This window comes from Colletotrichum higginsianum, chromosome 2 (genome assembly GCF_001672515.1).
Source record: "Colletotrichum higginsianum IMI 349063 chromosome 2, whole genome shotgun sequence".
NCBI lineage: Eukaryota > Fungi > Ascomycota > Sordariomycetes > Glomerellales > Glomerellaceae > Colletotrichum > Colletotrichum higginsianum.
The window spans coordinates 5618939-5638769 of record NC_030955.1 but is presented as its reverse complement, the minus strand read 5'-3'; the positions used below and the strand labels follow the sequence as shown (position 1 = coordinate 5638769).

Here is a 19831-nt window from a genome sequence, read left to right as displayed (position 1 = left end):
GTCTCGGGAATCTCATTGTGGAATGTAGTACAGAGTCATCGATCACCCAGCGAAAGGGAAGCTGGAGGGGCGGGGGAACGAACCCTCATTTCTCGTATTCCGCAGCACGAATTAGCGACTGCTCGACGCCTCACTGCAGGCCGTGGAACTATTGGCATGCAGGAGCCATTCGAGGACTTAGGAGGCCAACCGCAACCTATTTTGGTGTGACGACGTCGACAAATCATCACGGGGGATCTGGCCGGCTCGTTGCATACTGCGCGCTCGAGAGCCGTTGGGTTCGATGATGCGGGCCTTCTGCATTCATGACGGTCCCCCCCCCTGGAACTGAGCTGCTGTATGTCTCAGGCGATCCGGGCTGTATACTCCCCCTCCCTGGTCTCAAATATGTGCCATGTTCAGAATCATGAAGCGAGGACCGCGTAGAGTAGAGGATGAATCGCCACACATTCCCTTGGTTCATAAGAGCATCGGCTCTCCTCTGCCGTCCACGACATGCGACTACTTTGCTCATCTCAAGCCCGCAGTCGTATGCTGTAGACGTTAGTTCAAGATGTCGGTAACATACACCGCACAGTGCTTCGTCCGACCCTCGTTGTCCTCTCTACGCTCGCCGTACGAGCACCTGACACCGGTGGAGCCCGATAGAGCTTTCTCCCTGGCGGACGTGCTAGCCATCAGGAGCATCCATCCGTTCTACAGCCCACATGTTCTGTACCCGCCAAATTCCGACGCCATCCGGAAGGCGAGGAGACGTGCGGCAAGGGAAGCCGGCGAGATGGACTTGAAGCGCCAGCCGTTGTTGTGGAAGAAGGACCTGTAAGTAATCTGGGCCTCGCTCACTTCCGCGGACGCCTCTGACGGTGACCCGTACGTTCGGTTATCAAGCTATACCGCCATTGAACGCCTCATTAACGACCCGAGCCACCAAAACACCTTCCGCCAGAGCATCTACACGAGCACGACTGGGGGCGGTTCCGGGTCGAAACCCCTCTTCTTCGCAACCGACGTCCACGAAAACCGCCGCCAGAGGGCGCTCTTTGGTCGCTTCTTGCGACACATAGGGCTGGCGACGGAGAAGGACTGGATCGTCACGGTGCACTCCGCCGGGAATCTGTACAGGTGCGTGCTGCTGAGAGTTCATCGCCATGACAGGGAGACAAGTTCGGGAAAATGGAATGGGAAAAGGAGATGGGAGAGGATGGTCCATAACTAACCGCCGCTCGTTCGAATAGGTCGTTGGACCTGACCTTGGAGCTGTTGGAAAACGCCGGCGCCACGGTGCTTGCAGCAGGACACGACATGCCGCCCGCCGCCGTCGTCCGGCTCGTCACGCAGTACAGCGCCAACGTGTTGAGCGGCGACTCGGGCCAGATCGTGTCCATGGTACATTACATCTCGACTCTCCCGCCAGACGAGCGGGCCAAGTTCAGCATCAACAAGATCATCTACACCTCGGAGAGCCTCACGGCGGCGCAACGCGCCCACATCCGCGCCGTTCTCGGCCCGGACACCCAGATCTGCTCCATCCTGGGCAGCGCCGAGGGCGGGCCCTACGCGGCCAGCAGCAGCACGCACCTGTCGCGAGACCACCACCACCACCACCAGGAGGACGCCTCGTCGGACGGCGACTTCCAGGACTTCATCGTCGACGACCGGATGACCCGGATCGAGATCCTGCCGACGTGCGTGCCGGAGAACGACGCCAGCCCCGTCTCGGCCTGTGTCCCGGACGGCGAGCGCGGGATGATTGCCCAGACGTCGCTGACGCGGCTGCGGAACCCGCTCGTGCGCTACATCACGGGCGACATCGGCTCGCTGCACCGGCTCCCCCCGCAGGCGGCGGCGGCGCTCCCGGCGCGGGAGCGGCAGCACATGTACGTGCTCCGGCTGTACGGCCGGGACCGGCGGTTCAGCTTCGAGTGGGGCGGCGAGTACTACGAGTTCCGCAACCTGGTTCCCTTGATGAACGACGCGCGGCTGGGGATCCTGCAGTGGCAGGTGGTGCTGGACAAGGCCGAGGGGTCCGAGGAGGCGTGGCTCGAGGTGCGGGTGCTCCGGGCCGGCGAGGACGTGGGCGGTAGCGGAAACGGCGGCGGCGGCGACGGCGACGGCGTCGTCTCCAAGGAGGAGCTCACGAGACGGATTGGGACCTTCTTCAGCTTGTGCGCCGCCAACGAGGAGCGGTTCCGGCTGGTGTTCCTGGACGGCCTCGACGAGTTCGAGCTGTCCACCGGCGGACGGAAGGTTGTCAAGTTCATCGACCGATTTAATTGAGGATTGGTGTTGGGAGGAGTAGTTGTCGTATAGTTTTCGGCAAGAATCGTGAATGGGTTCGGGGGGAAGAAACGAAAAGGAAACATACTTTAGTCGCAAACGGATCCATCATATATCTCAAAAGTCCCTACACACACGCGCGCCAAGATCAAGGAGCTCTTAAAGTTATCGTTGTCAAGATAATGGGAACCCAGGCTGTTGCTTCAGCCGTGAAATCACAGTGCAACAGTCGGCCCAGTTCAGTCTGCTCATCGAATATGGGATTTCTAGGGTTGAGTCGAATACTGATGGGCTTTGGTGTAGAATCTCTTGTCCAGGCAATATTAGCAACACGATTGTTCTGTATGTGACACATTGAGAAAACAGCACTGATAGAAACCAATCCAGACAAGAGGGTTTTCTTGGCAAAGATAAACAAAAAAGGGGAGACAAGCTGATCTTGAGAACAAGTGACAGAACAACGCGGTTCTCCGGGCACAAGGAACTCGGCCAGTGAAGAATAACCGTCAGCCGAGCTGTCTTTGGGCTGTTGTCCAGCCGAGTTGAGCTTCCTTTGAACCGAGAACAACGCAGTTGTAGGGTCATTGACTTATGGTACCTGCGGCTTCGTAAACAATGGGTTGTGTGCTGCACTGTCGTAGACTATACTCCGAGGACGATGAGTATATAGAAACTCAGCTTCTTCTCTCCCATGGTTCGAGATTCCAGACACAAGACAAATTCAATACCATTCCACCACCACACACTTATTTACTCGCTGTTCATTAGCCGATTCGACATCACCTTTTCCAACATACTCAACACATCTTAGCCAAGTGCCAACTACAGCTCTTGGTTTCTTCCCGCACCACCGCTCTTCTTTCTGAGTATTCCTGCGAACCCGCGGTCACGAAACTTGCTGCACTATTCGGCCGAGATGGCTCCCAAGAAGAACACCCGCCCGGTCGCCAGCTGCCACGGCATGAAGACGAGAGCCGCCTCCCGTCGGGAAAAGGAGAGTTCCTCATCGGGCAGCTCCCCTTCTTCCTCTCCCGAACCCGTGCCCAAGAGGGTTGGCAGAGGCAGCAAGCGCAGGGTGTCGGAATCCGAAGAGTCCGAGGATTCTACAGATGACGAGAGGCCAGCGAAGAAGACCAAGGTGACACAGAAGCCCGGCCCGGCTGCCATTGGCATTAGCGAAGACTCCGAGGATGACAGTGAGGAAGACTCGGAAGATAGCCCGAGGGTCTACTCGGAGAGCGAACCAGAGGACGACTCGGGAGACGATCAGGAGAGCGAGCCCGGGGAGAACAAGAAACTGGCACCCGTGGGAAGCGCAAGCCCAGTTCGCCCCCCCGGCGAAACCCCTGAGCCAAGCTTACACGTGCGATCTGACGGATTCTGGCCTGCGATTCGCGACGTTTACATGCGGGCACTGCAGGACAAGAGCATCAAGATCGACATCCCGTGCATCATCTGCACCGACGACACCATCGTCTGTGGCCAGTTCCACTGGCAGGCTTATCCTTCGCATCGAAACGATGACAAAAAGGAGGTGCCCGTGATCCTCTGGTGCGGGCACATCATCGGCGACGAATGCCTCGCGCAGTGGAAAAGGACCAGGACGAGAGCCGGGGAGCCGCACAACTGCCCCGTGTGCAGACAGTCCCTGGAGTGCTCGACGTGCTCGGCGCCGCTGGTGGGCTGGGGCCTCTCGCCGGACTGCCTGGTGATGGGCAAGGAGACGCTCCACGAGAACCCGGACCAGTCCAGGGAGTGCAACTGGTGCCGGGCGGAGATCTTCCTCGGGGAGGACGTCCGGCACGGCGGACACCACCTCGCGGAGCCCAGGAACCGCGACACGGTCCGGCGGCTGTGGCAGTGGTTCAACATCGTGAGGAACCGCACCGAGAGGGAGATCCGCACGGGGAAGCACATGAACGTCGACCCGGCGCTCGTCCCCGGACTCATCTTGAACGAGGTGTTTGCGGAGATGAAGCAGGTGCTGGCGGACCTCGAGGTCGACGTGCGCGAGGACTTGGACCAGAGGCTGGAGGAAGTCGAGATGATGTTTAACATCACGGCGCCGTGGACCCATGTTGATTACGGCCAAGAGGATGAGGAGGACGAGGAGGAGGAGGTGAGGGGGGAGCAAAGGAATGAGGACGAGGATGAAAGGCACAGGTGGGGAGGACCGGAGGTATACCCTCCGGGTCTGGAGCCCCGTATATGGATTTGACGGCTCTTCTTGGCCGATGGGTTTGTTTAAGGACATGTGCCGTTCTCTGTAGTGTTTTTATGTTTTTTATTTTGTACTTCATCTTGTGGCAGTGCCGTCAAGAGAGAGAGAGAGAGAGATTGCTTGGCAAACCTAGTCTAAGTAGATACGTCCACGATCTATCCGTTGGTGGTGTCGCGCTCATCGCCCGTTCCGCCGGCGCAGTTGATCTTCAAGAGGCTCTTGTCGATGTTCTTGCACTCCCACACGGGCGTCTTCCCGCTGGGGACCGTGACCGTGACGTTCTCGGCGCGGATGTTGCTGCAGCGCTGTTGTATCAGGCGCGGGGTATTAGTCTCTGCATATATATATATGGCCCTCTCGGTACACCATCGGAGTCTGTACTTACGTCCGGAGCACTGCACACCAAGGTGCCGGCTTGCGGGTCGAGCTTCTTTGACGTGGTTCCGTAGATGTTCTTGAGGGTGATGTCTGAGATGGTCAAGTTGGCCTAGATACGGGGGGACAGAAGGCAGTCAGTCAGTCGTCGTGGGCGCTCTAGTTCTCGGGTCGAGTGCAACCTACCGGGAACTCCTCGCACAGGGTCTGGTTCTTCTGGCCGTAGCACTGGGTGATGGTGATGGCGCGGTCGTTGTTGATGTTCTTGAAGGTGTCGTAGGTGACGTTCCGGACGCGGCCGAGGCCGCCGCCGCCGTTGAGGAGCGTCTGGAAGGCCGTCTCGATGCCGGGCCAGACCTTGATGCGCGCGGCGTCGCTGGCGTCGGCCATGGTGGTGTTGTAGATGTACAGGTTCTCGACAATGTCCGTCTCGCCCTTGTACTGGCCCAAGGAGCCGACGCTCATGCCGTGGGAGCCCGTGCAGTCGAGGTTCTGGACGACGATGTTGGTGCTGTTGGGTTTGAACGAGACGCAGTCTGGGATAGGATGTCAGGGGGTTGGTTGGTTGGTTCGGTCGTCATTTGATGTTACTCGTGGAGCGGGGAGTTGTCGAGAAGTCTTCACGACTCTGGAGGTTGACTGGAAGGGATGAAAGACGAAAAGACGAAATACGAGAGACTCACCGTCCGTGTTTATGATAAACGAATTCTGTATAACGATGCGGTCGGAGCGGTACGTGTCCCAGCCGTCGGAGTTGGCAATCTTGACACCATTTTCGCTCTGTTGCGTGTGATCTCAGTTAGAACAACTGTTGGCTCTTGGCGGAGGAAGACTTGGTCAAACTTACGATTGCCCTCAGGTCCATGTCGCTGATAATCACATCGGTGCTGTTGGCAATCAAGTTGAACCACTGCATCCGTCAGTTTTGAACCGTAACACCAGCCAATGGCGACCGGAACTCACGTTGGGCGGGTTGCGCATGCGGAGGTGGGACATGGTGGCTCCCTTGACGCCGTCAAAGGAGAACAGCATGGGCCTCAGGAGCTATATCAATGGAGTTAGTTTAGTTAGATGGCTGCCACTTCGAAAGCTGTCGATCGAGACCACCACCACCACCACCACCACCACCACTTACACTCTTGTTGGTCTGGATCTCGACCCAGTACGCCTGGCCGTGGCCGTCGATGACGGACTTGTCGTTGCCCAGGTCGCCGTAGATGTTGATGTCCTCGCCGCCGAGCTTCCAGAAGACGGACTGGTTCTGGAAGTCGAACTTGAAGCTGTTCTCGGCCCAGTAGTAGGGGTCGTCGTTGAAGTGGACCTCGCCGGTGATGACGACGTCGACGTGCTTGAGGAAGGTCAGGTCGAGCGGCGAGCTGACGAGGTACTTCTGGTCGAGGACGACGGTGCCGCCGTCGTTGCAATCGGTGAAGGCGCGGAGGATCTTGGGCGCGTCGTCGCGGCCGGCGGTGCAGCTCGGCTTGACGTAGCAGTACCGGCCCTCGTCCCGCGGCGGCGAGTAGGGCATGGCCTTGCCCGAGTTGAAGGGCGCCGGCTCGACGACGGGGCGCTTCGGGATGCCGGACTGGGCGGCGGTGGTGGTGGCGGACAAGAGGCCAGTGGCCGCAGCCAAGACGCCGAGAGAGGTGATCCGCATGGTTGGCGAGTCTTGGGCACTTGGACACACACACACACAGAGAGAGAGACAAGCACGAGTAGACAGACAAGGAGGAGGGGAGGGAGGGAGGGGGGGAGGGATGCCAAGTTCGGACTACTGGACGAGAACCAACACAAAGTTACTGTTTCTCATGAACCATCCCCCCCTTCAAATACTCTCAGTCCAGACAGCGTAAGTCCAGACAGCGTCAGTCCAGACAGCGTCAGAAGCAGAAACTAGGTTAAACGAGATGTCACCGGCCGGCGCAACAGGCCATCGTCGGCGCTCGAATCCGCACGCAGCAATACGTGGAAGATTTGTGGAGTCGAGTCCCATGTTGGATGACCGGCAGCTCGGCCGGTCGGGACATAATTTCGCGGACCGGGGGGGGGGGGGGGATTAGGAGTGTAGTGTACACACACAGAGAACATGTATGTCCCTTGTTTAGTGTAGATACATGCAAAAGATGCTTAAATCTTCCATGGAACTGGCGGCGAATTCCCTTCCCTTGTCTGGGCCAACCCCCCCCCCCAGACGGTTGCCGGTGGGCGCCCGGATGATTCCAACCCTCCCCTGCGGATGATTGCATGCTGGATCCTACAACCACGCGTCTCCCCGCATCTCGTACCTTGTTGCTGCGCGGGGTAAATGCATACAGGTAAGATAGTGGTCATAAGGATGTGGTCTAATCTTAAACGAGAGAGCGGATGCGGAGAAATACCTGTACAGCTGGGGTCGCCGTACATGGATGGATGTCGAAGTGGGCAACGAGCGAGAGGGCGAAAGACGAGGGTGAGTGAGGAGGGAGGGCACTTATCCGCTTGTCCTCCGTCTTGTCCTGTTTCTCTTCGATCTTGGGTGTGTCACTCATTCATCCATGGCCCCCCGTCCAGACTGTTCGGTTCCGAGGGGTCGACCATCATGTCATCCTCCGGTTATCTCGGGACGACAACTTGACTCGGACGCCTCTGCTGTCCAAGTCGGCGACGGCGACGAAGAAGTCGTGCTTGCAGACGACGTCGTCGAGCGTCGTTTCGAACATGTCCCAGTCGAAGCGGCGGACGACGGCGGCCACTGCGAGATACATCTCGGCGTAGGCCAAGCTGACGTTGTGTTAGGCGATAATACATGCAAAGAATAACTCAACCCTCTCCTATTTGGCAACACCCAAGAGGGGAGAAAGGGGACGGGACGGGTCTCTCTCTCACTTGATTCCCAGGCACTGACGGCTGCCTTTGCCGAAACAGACGAGATACCTGTCAAGACGTCTGCCCTTGGCCTCGGCCTCGACCCAACGCTCTGGCCGGAACCTGTGAGGCTCGGGGAACACGGAAGGGTGCGTCAGGATGAAATAGGGCGTCTGGGACACAGGAGTCTAGACCCCCGGTGGTTAGTAAAGCAAAGCACTTGGCACCTTTTTGTCCCCCGAATTGGTCTCATCTGGCGATCACCTACTCCAGCAGGTATCCTGTATCCCTTATACTCGATATCGTGATGGGCGATCCGGGGCAGTCGAGTGGTGACTCCGTACGAGAGTCTCAGGCCTTCCCGGATGACGGCAGTCTAGGATGAGCACGCACGTTTGGTTAGACAACAAGGACAAGACGACAAGACTTGGCATAGGTTTGGCATAGGTTTTGGCATGTAGCGTAGATCCCTTGGAAGAGAAAAAGACACCCCTGAAACCCACCAGATAGGGCAGCTTCTGCAGCTCGCCCCAGGGGGGCATCTCGGCCGCGCCGCTTGGCATCGCCGCGTCCAGTTCCGCGCGGAGCCGTCGCAGCGTGTCCGGGACGTGCTTGAGATAGAACAGGATCCTCGTGAGCGCCTGCGCCGTCGTCTCGGAGCCCGCGCCCGTCAGGATCTCGGCCTCGTCGCAGAGCCGCTGCAGGCTCTTTTCGCCCGGGGGCAGATCGCTGTCGCGCAGGGCGTGGAACACCGTAGTCCTCGAAGACGGATCCCCTTGCTTGCTGGGGATGTCGTCGTCGTCGTCGTCGTCGTCGTCGTCCGTCCGGTCCAGGATGGGTCGAACCTGGTCTCTGACCCCGGCCTGCCAGCGGAGGAGGTGGCCAACGCAGGGGTTCATGGCGGACACCAGCGGCAGCGGGAGCCGCTTCATGACGGGGAGCATCCACGGGAACTGCCGCCCGGCGGCGCCGCCCTCGAAGGCGCCGATGATGGTCTCCTTCCACAGGAGCTTGAAGTCCGGCTCGTCCAGGTACCGGCGGTCATGGGCGAAGGCGTAGTCACAGATGACGTCCATCGTCAGCGCCATGAAGGCCGCGTCCAGCCGCACGACCTCGCCCGTCTTGGCGAGCTCCGAGAACCGCGCCGACAGCTTGTCCACCTTGCTTCGGATCAGCGGCTCGAGGCGGGCGACGGAGCGCGCCGAGAAAAAAGGGTTCAGGGCGCCGCGGCGCAGGCGGTGTAGGTCGTGCGGCACCGTCGAGAACGAGCTGCCGTCGGCGCCGGCGAGGTTGGTCCACCATCGGTACTTGTCCGACTTGTGGCCGGGCGAGTAGAGCTCGTCGTAGAAGTCGGGGTCGACGATGTGCAGCTCGTACGGGTTGATCCGGACGATGGGGCCTGTGGACGTACGACAAACCGTGTTAGTTGGGTGAGTGGGTTGAGTGGCTCAGTAGTACGGGGGCGGGCGGTATCATCGAAAGACGCGGTGATGATGGCTTCAAAAGGGAAAGAAAAGGCTGGTTATCGAAGTCTGACCGTACTTCCGGTGCATCTCCTCGATGCGCCAGATGAAAGTCCCCCGCTTGACGACGTCCCAGTAGAACTCGTTCCATAATGTTAGAGCCGCGAGCTTCGACCCCGGAAAGCCGACCAAGGGACCGAAGTAGACTCTGGAAACGGCGACGGCGACGAGATAGAGCAGAGAAGCTGCTCCGAACAGCAGCAGACTCGTGCTCCACTCCATGGCGAAGGGCATGACTCTCTCGTGCTCGCTGTGTGGCCCGGGTTTAAAAGGGGACTCGAAGGACTCCTCCCAGCCCCAGCGATCATGCAGATGAGGATGCAGATGGTCCCGGGGGCCACGAACAGGGTTCTCTGCTGGCCTTTTTGAGCAACCGACGACCCCGCTACCCGGTTGACGGATGGCATATGCCCGGCCAAGTCTCAGAAGATGGAGTGCCATCGATGTAAGACCAAGCGGTGAGGGGGGTCACTCACTATCAAGACCTTTGTGTCCCGCCTTTTCCCGTTTTTCTTGTCGCCAGAGACACCGCTAGCAGGGTTCCGGGGCGATGCAGAATCGAACTCTACGAGACGCTCCCGGCGGTTGGATTGGATGACAAGTGAGAGAGGCTTGCCGCCGAGGGCGTCATACCAATGATACCATTCATCCCAGGAGGGCTGGTTGCTTGCTTATCCCAAGTCGGGACGATATCTCGACGGCCTACTTACCAAAGTCACCAACCAGAGACAAATGAACCCGAGAAGAAACCCCAAGAACTCCGCTTTCAGTCGGGGGTCCTCCATGATCACATTGACTGACCCCCCCCCCATCCCCCAGACAGGATCAGGATCCTGGTGTCTGGTCACTGTCAGCTCGTTCCTTGACGCCACATGGCGAGACCCATGCCGGAATCTCCACGCCGCCCCTCCCCCCTCCTCCTCTTGAAATTGCCAGAAAACCCTTGATTCGCCTTTCCTCTTGCCAGGCGCTCCTTGTTCTTGTTCGGCTTACGTCCCCCATTGCGAGCCTGCCTACCACCTTCCCTCATCTTGCTGCGGTCAACAAAGCTCCTGTCCCTCCCCTCGCTCCCAAGTCCATCTCCGCATCCGGACCATCCGAACATGGCGTCGACAGATGAGACTGCGCCGGCTTCCGCCGACGCCCCGGCCTCTCCCAAGTCCTTCAAGTCCGCCAGGTCTCACACCTCGGCACGGTCCCCGGTTCGCTCGCCGTCCCGGTCAGCCCAGCCACCGGAGCCCGGATCTCCTCTGACGGGCGGACCAGCCGAAGATCGTGAACCGGTGGACGAACGTGAACCGGCTGGAGCACCTGAGACAACTGAAGCAGTTCGGCCGGCCCCAGCAGCTCCAGAAGAGGAGCATCATCCCCAACTCGAAGCCGATGTAAAGTAGCACCCAACAAAGCGCCACGCCACTCATGGCCGGCCAGCCAGCCAGCCAGCACAGAACTGACTCGGATCGTAGCCCGACGTGGCCAGCGACACCGCCTCCAACTACGCCAGCGACGTCTCTGATACCGCCAGCGCAACCTCGTCCATCTTCCACTACCAGTACGAGAACGGCCGTCGCTACCACGCCTACCGCGCCGGCCAGTATCTGCTGCCCAACGACGACAAGGAGCAAGAGCGGCTGGACATGACCCATCACGTATTCCTTCTGACGCTGAAAGGAGAACTATGTGCCACTCGCCTCCAGAACCCCCAGAACATCCTCGATATCGGTACCGGCACAGGCATATGGGTACGCAGCCCCCCCCCCCCGCCGATGTTGATGGGCATTATCTACCCAGTAATTAGTGATCTTGTTCTTCACCTCTGACATCCACAGGCCATCGAAGTCGGCGACCTGTTCCCCTCCGCCCAGGTCATCGGCACGGATCTGAGCCCGATCCAGCCCGACTGGTACGTCGACTTGACATCGATTCTCATCCGTCCTTCTTTGACGGGGTTTCCACGTGCGAGTAAATAAAATAAAATTCACTTACACAGAGAAAACCGTGTCACAGGGTCCCGCCCAACGTGTGTTTCGAGATCGACGACGCCACGCTGGAGTGGACGTTCCCCAAGAACCACTTCGACTTCATCCACGCCCGCACCCTGGCCGGCGCCGTCAAGGACTGGCCCGCCCTCCTCCGCCAGTGCTACGAGCACTGCCGGCCCGGCGGCCGCGTCGAGATCTCCGAGGGCCGCGCCAACTTCTTCTGCGACGACGACACCCTCGGCAAGGACACGGCGACGTGGCAGTGGCTCAGCGAGTTCCGGCGGCTCAGCGCCCCGCTCGGCTTCGACATCGCGCCCGCGCTGCCGGACATGCTGCGGGCCGAGGGCTTCGAGCAGGTCGACATGGTCCAGAGGGTCGTGCCGATGGGAACCTGGCCGCGCGACAAGGAGCTGCGGGAGATTGGGCGCTGGTTCCGCGTCCAGTTCTTGGAGATGGCGCTCGAGGCGTACACCCTGGCGCTCTTCACTCGCGCCGGCAACTGGTCCAACGAAGAGGTGCAGGTCCTCCTGGCCCTGGTGAGGGCGGAGCTGAAGTCTGACAAGATTCACTTGTACACTTATACGTGAGTTGCATTTGCCCCCCCTTGGGATAGTTACCTGTGCGGCTAACTTGAGAACAGTGCATTTGTGACGGGTAGAAAGCCGTCAAGTTGAGGAGCATGCCGAAGACGGTTCATCCAAGGCTGAGCATGCCATGTATTGCTAGAAGCTGTTGTTGTTATTGTTTGCTTGACCCAGCAGCCCGCCCAACTGAAGTTATGTTGCTGCGTTTGAGCACTTCATGCCGCATCGACAGTCACTTGCCCTTTTATGACTGAACACAAGCGTTACTTGTGACTGAAACACAAGCGGTATTTAGTAGAATTTCTAAGCCTGCGTTTCTACTTCTTCTCTGACTTGCTCTGGGCTACCTGAGTTGTCGAATATGTCGGTATTGACTTCCTCGTCTAGCCAGATTTCCCCGTTCTCAGCCTCTCGCCGTATCTGATAAACAAGAATGGTATCGGGGTCAGGGCCAAAGCAACGAAACCAAGCAGGCTATTCCCCCAGCCGTGACCTAGAGTCTCGGACATCTGCCCCTCTGCCAGGGGGAGTGTGGCTCCTACGGTGCTTCTCATCATCGCCAGCCCCGCCAACGCCGAGGCCGCATGATCATGGAACGTATCGATGAGGTACATTTGGATGGGAACAAACGTGGCTATGATGCCGGCGCCAAATACGCCCATCCCCAGGAGCGGAACCAGCCAGAATGCACGAATTTCGAGGGCCCAGCCATACCAAAACAGACCGATCGGTATGAGGAACGCACCGGGAACCAAGAGAGGTAGCCTGTCCTCTGGCTTCAGCTCCCGGACGCGCTGTCTCCGCACGGCGATCTTGTCTGATACCACACCAACGGACACCAAGCCTTTGCGATGCCAATGTTAGACTCACGTTTTGCTAGAGGAGAATTCAAGGACCGCACGGGGTGGAGGATGATTCGACGTACCAACAAACATGCCAATGCCAATTCCCAGGAAGGTCAGCCCAGCAGTTCCCGAAGAGAAGCCGTATAGACTTTTGTAAAAAAAGGTCAACGTCGTAAAGACGAGATACAGATACCCGTACACGATGGAGGCGTCGACTGACAGAACGAAAAGTATGGGCTTGGTGAACAACAGGCGTATTGGACGGAATAGGGCGACCCGGAGCGCCTTGGTCACCGATCCATGCTCCATCTCATGCCGGGACTGATATCTACCATCTCCCGTCATCCGCCGAAGGCGTTTGGCCTTTTGTGCCAGCAGAATTGGAGCGCACGTCTCACGCATGAAGAGAAGCCCCGCGGCAGTGATCGCCCCGCCCTACGCCGTTGAAGCTGCCCGTCAGATGATAGTCGGTCAAATTTGTGTTCCCTGTGTGAGTGAATCACTCACCAAGATCAGAATGACCCAAAAGATCCACCGCCATCCAGCCGCCTCGTTTAAGAAACCGCCTCCAACAGGCCCAATCACCTACATTGCACGGCCGGTGGTTAGCGCAAGGGCAAGGGTTTTGTCTGTGTAATATTTGTATTGCAATGGGCGCACTTGCCGGTCCGAACAGCTGCCCCGCGCCCCAGAGGGTCATGGCCGTCCCTCGCCGCTCGGGGGGATGATGTCGGCGATGGAGCCGCCCCCGAGAACCATCGGGGTGGCTCCCACGCACCCGGCGAGCAGGCGGAAAGCGACAAACATGCCCGTCTGCGTGCTCAGGGCGCACCCCGCCGTGAAGACGAGGAAAAGGACGTTGCAAACATGATACACGTATAGCCGGCCGTAGATTTCCGAGAGGGGTGCGAACACGAGCGGGCCCAGAGCGAAGCCGACGACGTAGACCGAGACAACGAGGGAGGCCATGGCGGAGCTGTCGTCGCGGAACTCCTTCATCATGTCGGGAACGGCCGGTGCGAACATGGATGATGCGAGCGGTCTGGGTTGTGTAGGCACGGGTATTAGCAGGAGAAGGAGAAGAAAAAGAGAAAAAGGAAGCCTCAACGCCGTGATTCTCGACGGTTCCCATCGCGCTTCTCCTCACGTACGTTATGATGGTGATCATTGAGATCAGACAGACATTCCCCCACCTCCGCCGTGCCGGCCAATTGCGAGGATTCGCGGGGTCGGCCTCGCCATCCCAATCAACCATCTCGATTGCATCCAGCGTCAAGTCTCCTGCCGCATCCTCGCAAGGTGGTTGGACTTGGCTGTTGGCCTTCTCGGGGTCTTCATGGAAGGGAGCGGCCATGGTCATTTAGGAAGGAATTATTTCGGAGAAGAATCTGTATAGTTGCGGATGCATGTCTCTTCCCAACAAGACACATTGAACGAACCCTATGTGCTTTAAGTACGGGTACTGGCACGCTCACTCGTTGGAGAAGATGACGCATCATTGTAAAGCGTGCTTAGAGCAAGAGAAGAGGCAACAACAACAACGAGATGGATGCAGAGGCGGACAGGCCTTTCGGAATAGCGGCAAGGGGGGGGGGCAGTTCGGAGTGCCTGTTCGACCGGAGTACTCGACCGGCATACGGATATAATGGGCGGTGATCCCCAAGAGATTAATCTTACTCCGAAAGATGTATCCGATATGTGGGCCCGTTCGACCCATGGCCTGAATACTGATTCCGTATTCCGTATCAAGATTGACAGCCGCAACCTTTCCCCGCCGTTGTTGCTTTTGTCACCAACAACAACAACAACAACCATCCCCCCCGGTTTCTACTCCGACTCTACTCCGACAACTCGAACCCAGTCGTTTTGCATGTATTACTGAGTGACCGTCATGTATCGCCGCAACGGAAAGCCGCAATCATGCGAGCCTTGTCGGAAATGGAAAACGCGATGCGACCATGTGCGACCCGTGTGCCAGCGGTGCCTCGACCGGAATATTGCAGGCCAGTGCTTCTATCACCCTGCCCCGATGTCTTCCGCCCGCCACAGGACATCCAGCCATACACCGCAGAGGATGGCCTCAGGCGTTGCTGGTGATGCCAATCCGAGGTCCGTAACCAGCTCTGTCAAACCCCCATCTAGACATGCCGTGGCCTTGCCCCCCTGATCCTGCACCTGGAGTGCTTTGATCTCTAGTGTGCGGCGGTTACATACATGGTGGTGTAAGCATCGGAGCAAGGTGGAGGAAAGCAGTTGCTATGAATATGATGAGATGCAACCTGGAGTATAGCTGATCCCATCGTAGTCGCCTGGAAACAGGTGAACTGCTTCCAACGGACCAACAAGAATGCTCAGATGCAGCAGCAGCAACCTCACTGGGTGCCGAGGTGGTGCCTCTCGCGCAAATAGCTGCAACAGAATCAACGCTCTGCTCTTCTGTAGACGTCTTGTCCGGAGTCAAAGTCTTGAAGCTCTTGCACTCACACCGTGCGTGCGATTCGTTGATCCGGGAGTCCTACCAAAGATCCCGAGTACCCCTACTCCCCCACAAGATTCTGGACGACATCCTACGGTCCCTTCGAAAGGTGCTTGACCAGACCCCCTTGGATGGGTTAGAGAGACACCTCGGCCAGGTGTCCACTCGGATCTTTGAAAACTCCTCCCACCCGTTAGTCCCCTCCCACCGTTCCATGACAGCAGAAGAGTACGTCTCTCTTTTCACGGGAGAGAGTCTCCGCTGGGAGGCCGTCGGCAACGTCTTCGCCGTGGCCGGTCGGGCTCTCGTTGCAACTCCCAGCGACGATCCCCTATTTATAGAGAGCCACTTACCTGCCCACTCAACTCTCTTGTCCCAGATATCCGAAGCCAGCGACCTTTGCCTGTCCTTTTTTACTAGAGCATCTTGCTCAAACGAGCTTTTAGTCTCCTTGCAGGTCAACGACTTGATGTTGAAGACGCAGCAACACGGCGATTCAAGTACGGTTTTCTCTGGCAGTCTTCTATTAGCTAGCTAGCTGTCTGTCTGTCGGGGCAGTTTCACACTGACTCTGTCGTAGGTTATCAAGCATGGCGACGTCTCGGAGATCTTTCTGCCACGGTTTACTTCTCAGACCTTCACAACCACGGTCAGGCGGATGACATCGAACCTGTCTTTCTCGCCCAGTTGAAACGGGGCTGCTTCGCCACCGCCTTCTACGTCGACAAGTGCGTCGCCACGTTCTTGGGGCGACCTCCTCTGTTGAACTACTGACACTGCAGCTTGGTTCCGCCGTTGGATCTCAGCGATGGTGTCCTAGTCGGAGATTCCTCCTCTCTCGCCAACGCTATTGAAGAGCTGGCACCAGGTGGTTGGGATCCGCAAGGGCGGGCTCACCGAACAAGCCTTGTACGCATCCGTCTCCTACTCGCCGTGTTCAAAGCCAAGGTCGTAGAGTCGACTGCGGCGCCATACAATCACGAAAAATTACCAAAGGCGAAGTAATCTCTAATCTGACCCCAAGCTATGTAACTACCGAATCCATATCTAACAAGGAGAAACGCAGTCACATTCTAGACGAAGCCCAGTCCAGCTGGGAGCAGTGCCCCAACTTTCTGCGATACGACCGCTTTAAACACGACCAGACCGAAAGCCATTTCGACGCCAACACCTTCACAATACTGTCCATATATCTCGACTTCCTCCATGGCCGTTTTCTTCTGCTGCAATATGTAGCACAGCATGCGAGTGAAAGCCGAGGTGCCTTCCTGGAGACTGCTCGGCAAATCCTGGCCACGGTTGTCGAAGCGACTAGGTATCGAGTGTCAAAGATCGACCTCATTCGAGACTACTCCTGGATTGTACGTGGAACGACCCTCTTACCAGCGATCTTTTGGGGGGCTTTTTCCTAAGCTGATCAACAGACCCTGTATTACGGGATTCCAAGTGCGACGGTGTTGGCCCAAGAGCTGCACAGATCAAGACGAGCCCGAGGGAGACCACCCGCACAGTTGCCGACCGCCGAGACCATTCGTAACTTGTGCGTCTTTTTGTCCAACTTGTCATGGGTGGTCAGTCCGAGTCATGGCGACTACCAGTTCTGCAAAGATGCTCAACGACGCCTGTCACAGATGGTGGACGAAATCCTCGAACCTACCAGCCCACCGCCGGCGGACACAATAGCCCCGGATGAGCCTCTTGACCCCATGCTCGAATGGCTTGACTATGGCAATTTGGAGTTTGGACCGGTCATGTTCGGCTGAGCCCAACGGAGGCGCATAGCAACAGGAACAGGCCTTGTTCTTGGCCAAAAGGTCATTGGTTGACTTAGAATGGACCTGATTGATGGCTCCATAAGTACTTGTCATGTTTGGGAAAAGCCCTCCCTTGCATACTCTATCTACTTGTAGAAAAGACAAGGAAATGGCAAACAGAGAAGAGCATAACCAAGACAGTCATCTCAGGCTGACCATGTTTTGTATTGCTAGAAGCTGTTGTCTACTTATTCATGCCGCATCGACAGCCACTTGTCGTTTTGACGCTGGATCGAAGGCTACACTACTCCTCCTTATCAAATCTTCATCCCAAGCCGAGGTTGACGCCTTTCTGCAGGCTTGTTTAAGCCAACAACTTGGTGTATTGAAGATAATCCTGGGCTGTGCGAAGAACAAAACCTTTAGGGCCCACTGGCGGCATCACCCTGAATCTCCAGAGATCTTGGGGGACGAAAGTCTTTTTGCTGCGGTCTGCAAAGCCCTCCTCTTGTCCGACCAGATCAATAAACCTCTACGAGGGGTGACTATACTTTCACATGCCGCCAGTTCGACCAAACTTATTTTCGTCAAGCATCTCTTGGATTGTGGTGCAGATCCGGACCTTGGAGACGAAACAGGGCGACGACCGCTCCATGTTGCAGCCGAGAAAGGCCACACATTCACCGTCGAGACCTGGGTCAACTCAGGCGCTGCTGTCGACGTGCTGGACGAACGGCAATGGGCACCTCTTCATTATGCAGCATATGGAGGGCACCCGTGCATTGTCGATACGTTGCTCATGAACGGCGCTACAGTCGATGTGCTGGACGAATGGCAATGGACACCACTTCATTATGCAGCATTTCATGGTCGTAAAAAAGCAGCTCGACTGCTACTCGAGGGTGGCGCGTCTGCGATGACTGCGGCCTCGAGACTCACAAAAATCAAAATCAGCGACTGCTGGTACTCACCGTCTAGTGTATGGTACGGGGATGCCTTGACGGTGACAACTCTCCACCTTGCAGCCACGGCTGGCGTCGCCGAGACCGTTCGCTTGATGCTTCAGAGGAACGTCGACGTGGATGCAAGCACGGCCGCCCCGATCCAGAACGCGACCCAAGATGGATTCTATCGTGTACCAACGCCGGGAGGTGGTTTCACGGCATTGCACCTTGCTCTCGGCACGTGGAAAAACTCAACTCGGGGACGATTCATCCCGAGTAAAGAAGAACTGGAGATCGTTTCGATGCTGGTCAATCGTGGCGCGAGTGTCGAAGGTGCGGCGAACCATTTGCGAGTCGAAGACATCGCAAAATTTGAGGAGTTTCCTGAGTTGTGGGACAAGTTGAGGGCAGGAATCACAGTTGAAAAAGAGGAGTAGAGGAGGTAAAGAAACATACGGGGGGTCATCAGAGCGTTGGAAGTAACATCATGTGATGAATGGCGCAAAAGTTGAAACACACTTGCAGTGCAGCAAATCCGGCTTATATAGGGCGTCTGCACCCATCACGACACATCATGAATGCTAGGAAACATATCCGTCTTCTAGGTTGATCTCAGTTCCTGGTTCATGGATGCTATTTCTCCCATCTTCCGTAGGGATGTTCTGCCTCTTCACTTTTGTCGCCTTCCGTTCCGCTTCATATTAGGATAGCCTGATTGTTGATCATCAACCCCTCGCCATACAAGACCGGCGGATCTTTACAGTGCCAAAATGGCCCCCAGGCCTCCAACATTGGGTCCATTTTACAACACAAAATAGAAACTACAGGAAAGACGACACTATCTCCATCGAGTCCTTGTTTCTTCAACCACCCAAGACGAAACAATCGTTCTCAGTGAGGGGCACAGCCATGGCCGGCGCCTCCTGAACAGCAGGCCAGGTGTGGAATAACTAGTGTAGAGACACGGTGTACGGGGTCTGAAGCGAGTGTGTGACCCTCAACTGCAGTATCTCGGCAGCGTACTCTCAGAACGGCCATCTTGTCCTACGTCTTTCTTCAATATCAGACTCAAATCAAGCTCAACAAATACCGCCCTGTATAATAGAAGCAGTCGGCCCCCTTAGCCCTGTAGTCTGCTCGTCCTGTCCGCGCGATCTTGGGGCGATGGGTGACACGGCCGCCCAGAACGACAGAATTGGCGATTCAAGACAGCCGCCAGCGACCTTGCTGCTCAGAGTCTACCTCGGAGGCATCACATTGCCGGGTAAGCAAGGCAAGAAACCGCATCAGGCGTCCAGCTTGTAAGGCAACGCTGCAAGTGCAACGACTTAAAATAGTCCTACGCCGAGCGCCACATTACTTCATCAGCCCCAACGGGCGTGGGGGGTTTTCAAGATGAGGCCCAATGAACGAACGTTGTGATCAGACAACCGAAAATACGCCCTCTCAAAACGCAGACAGCCGCACATCAGCCAATGCAGCCAATGCAGACATACGAACGGCTTGCTGACTGTGGTCGCACAGCATGAATCAGGGCTTCCGGCTACGAATGAGGTTCCAGTCATGTTTGCGAGCCGCAGCTGATGTCTCGGTTTATTGGAGCAGAATGAGCAGAAAAGGGCGAGGCTGTAGCCTGCATACGACAATTTGTCAGTCGTGAGAATGACTGGCGGCAAAATAGCCACGCATGCCGGCCTGGAACCATTTGAGATTGTGCATTTACATCTTTCGGCCCCCGTCTCCCCCTCACCGTGTCACGTCCATATATAATAGTAACCTCTGTGCGGTGCTCCGACTGTGAAAAGCGGTCACAATGGCGTCTCACACTTACCAACCCCGTCACTCACGGCCGCTAAAGCCCTCAGCATTTAGCAGAACGAGATGGCTTCCACAGCAAATCAGGCTGAGAGCTTCTTGCGGGGATCAACGCGCGCCGGGAGCCAAACCTCCCTCAATTTGCGGGAAGGACATGAAAGGGACAAGGAAGCCATCAACGGTATGTGAAG

General features: G+C 57.1%; 8 protein-coding genes across 8 annotated transcripts; 4 read left to right on the top strand and 4 right to left on the bottom strand.

The window, feature by feature from the left end:
- Positions 1–553: 553 nt before the first annotated feature.
- On the top strand, positions 554–2277 carry CH63R_03423 (uncharacterized protein; the record flags this gene model as incomplete). The annotated part of the gene is made up of 3 exons (XM_018298398.1): positions 554–819; positions 889–1122; positions 1236–2277. 3 exons carry the CDS (start codon positions 554–556, stop codon positions 2275–2277), a joined length of 1542 nt encoding a protein of 513 aa, XP_018163214.1.
- A 916-nt stretch (positions 2278–3193) lies between these two features.
- Positions 3194–4495, top strand: CH63R_03422 (uncharacterized protein; the record flags this gene model as incomplete). Its single annotated transcript, XM_018298397.1, has 1 exon — positions 3194–4495. One exon carries the CDS (start codon positions 3194–3196, stop codon positions 4493–4495), a length of 1302 nt encoding a protein of 433 aa, XP_018163213.1.
- Positions 4496–4653: 158 nt separating this feature from the next.
- Positions 4654–6530, bottom strand: CH63R_03421 (Exopolygalacturonase; the record flags this gene model as incomplete). Its single annotated transcript, XM_018298396.1, has 7 exons — positions 4654–4803; positions 4884–4985; positions 5060–5409; positions 5557–5653; positions 5721–5783; positions 5837–5917; positions 6009–6530. The coding sequence occupies 7 exons, from the start codon at positions 6528–6530 to the stop codon at positions 4654–4656; spliced, it is 1365 nt and encodes a 454-aa protein (XP_018163212.1).
- A 919-nt stretch (positions 6531–7449) lies between these two features.
- CH63R_03420 (Cytochrome P450) lies at positions 7450–9474 on the bottom strand (the record flags this gene model as incomplete). Its single annotated transcript, XM_018298395.1, has 5 exons — positions 7450–7633; positions 7739–7905; positions 7986–8093; positions 8221–9116; positions 9255–9474. 5 exons carry the CDS (start codon positions 9472–9474, stop codon positions 7450–7452), a joined length of 1575 nt encoding a protein of 524 aa, XP_018163211.1.
- An 869-nt stretch (positions 9475–10343) lies between these two features.
- CH63R_03419 (Tam domain methyltransferase) lies at positions 10344–11896 on the top strand (the record flags this gene model as incomplete). The annotated part of the gene is made up of 5 exons (XM_018298394.1): positions 10344–10625; positions 10707–10982; positions 11070–11143; positions 11248–11805; positions 11863–11896. 5 exons carry the CDS (start codon positions 10344–10346, stop codon positions 11894–11896), a joined length of 1224 nt encoding a protein of 407 aa, XP_018163210.1.
- A 293-nt stretch (positions 11897–12189) lies between these two features.
- On the bottom strand, positions 12190–13053 carry CH63R_03418 (Fluconazole resistance protein; the record flags this gene model as incomplete). The annotated part of the gene is made up of 2 exons (XM_018298393.1): positions 12190–12650; positions 12732–13053. 2 exons carry the CDS (start codon positions 13051–13053, stop codon positions 12190–12192), a joined length of 783 nt encoding a protein of 260 aa, XP_018163209.1.
- A 294-nt stretch (positions 13054–13347) lies between these two features.
- CH63R_03417 (Membrane transporter) lies at positions 13348–14005 on the bottom strand (the record flags this gene model as incomplete). The annotated part of the gene is made up of 2 exons (XM_018298392.1): positions 13348–13693; positions 13803–14005. 2 exons carry the CDS (start codon positions 14003–14005, stop codon positions 13348–13350), a joined length of 549 nt encoding a protein of 182 aa, XP_018163208.1.
- A 3792-nt stretch (positions 14006–17797) lies between these two features.
- Positions 17798–18262, top strand: CH63R_03416 (uncharacterized protein; the record flags this gene model as incomplete). Its single annotated transcript, XM_018298391.1, has 1 exon — positions 17798–18262. One exon carries the CDS (start codon positions 17798–17800, stop codon positions 18260–18262), a length of 465 nt encoding a protein of 154 aa, XP_018163207.1.
- Positions 18263–19831: the final 1569 nt, after the last annotated feature.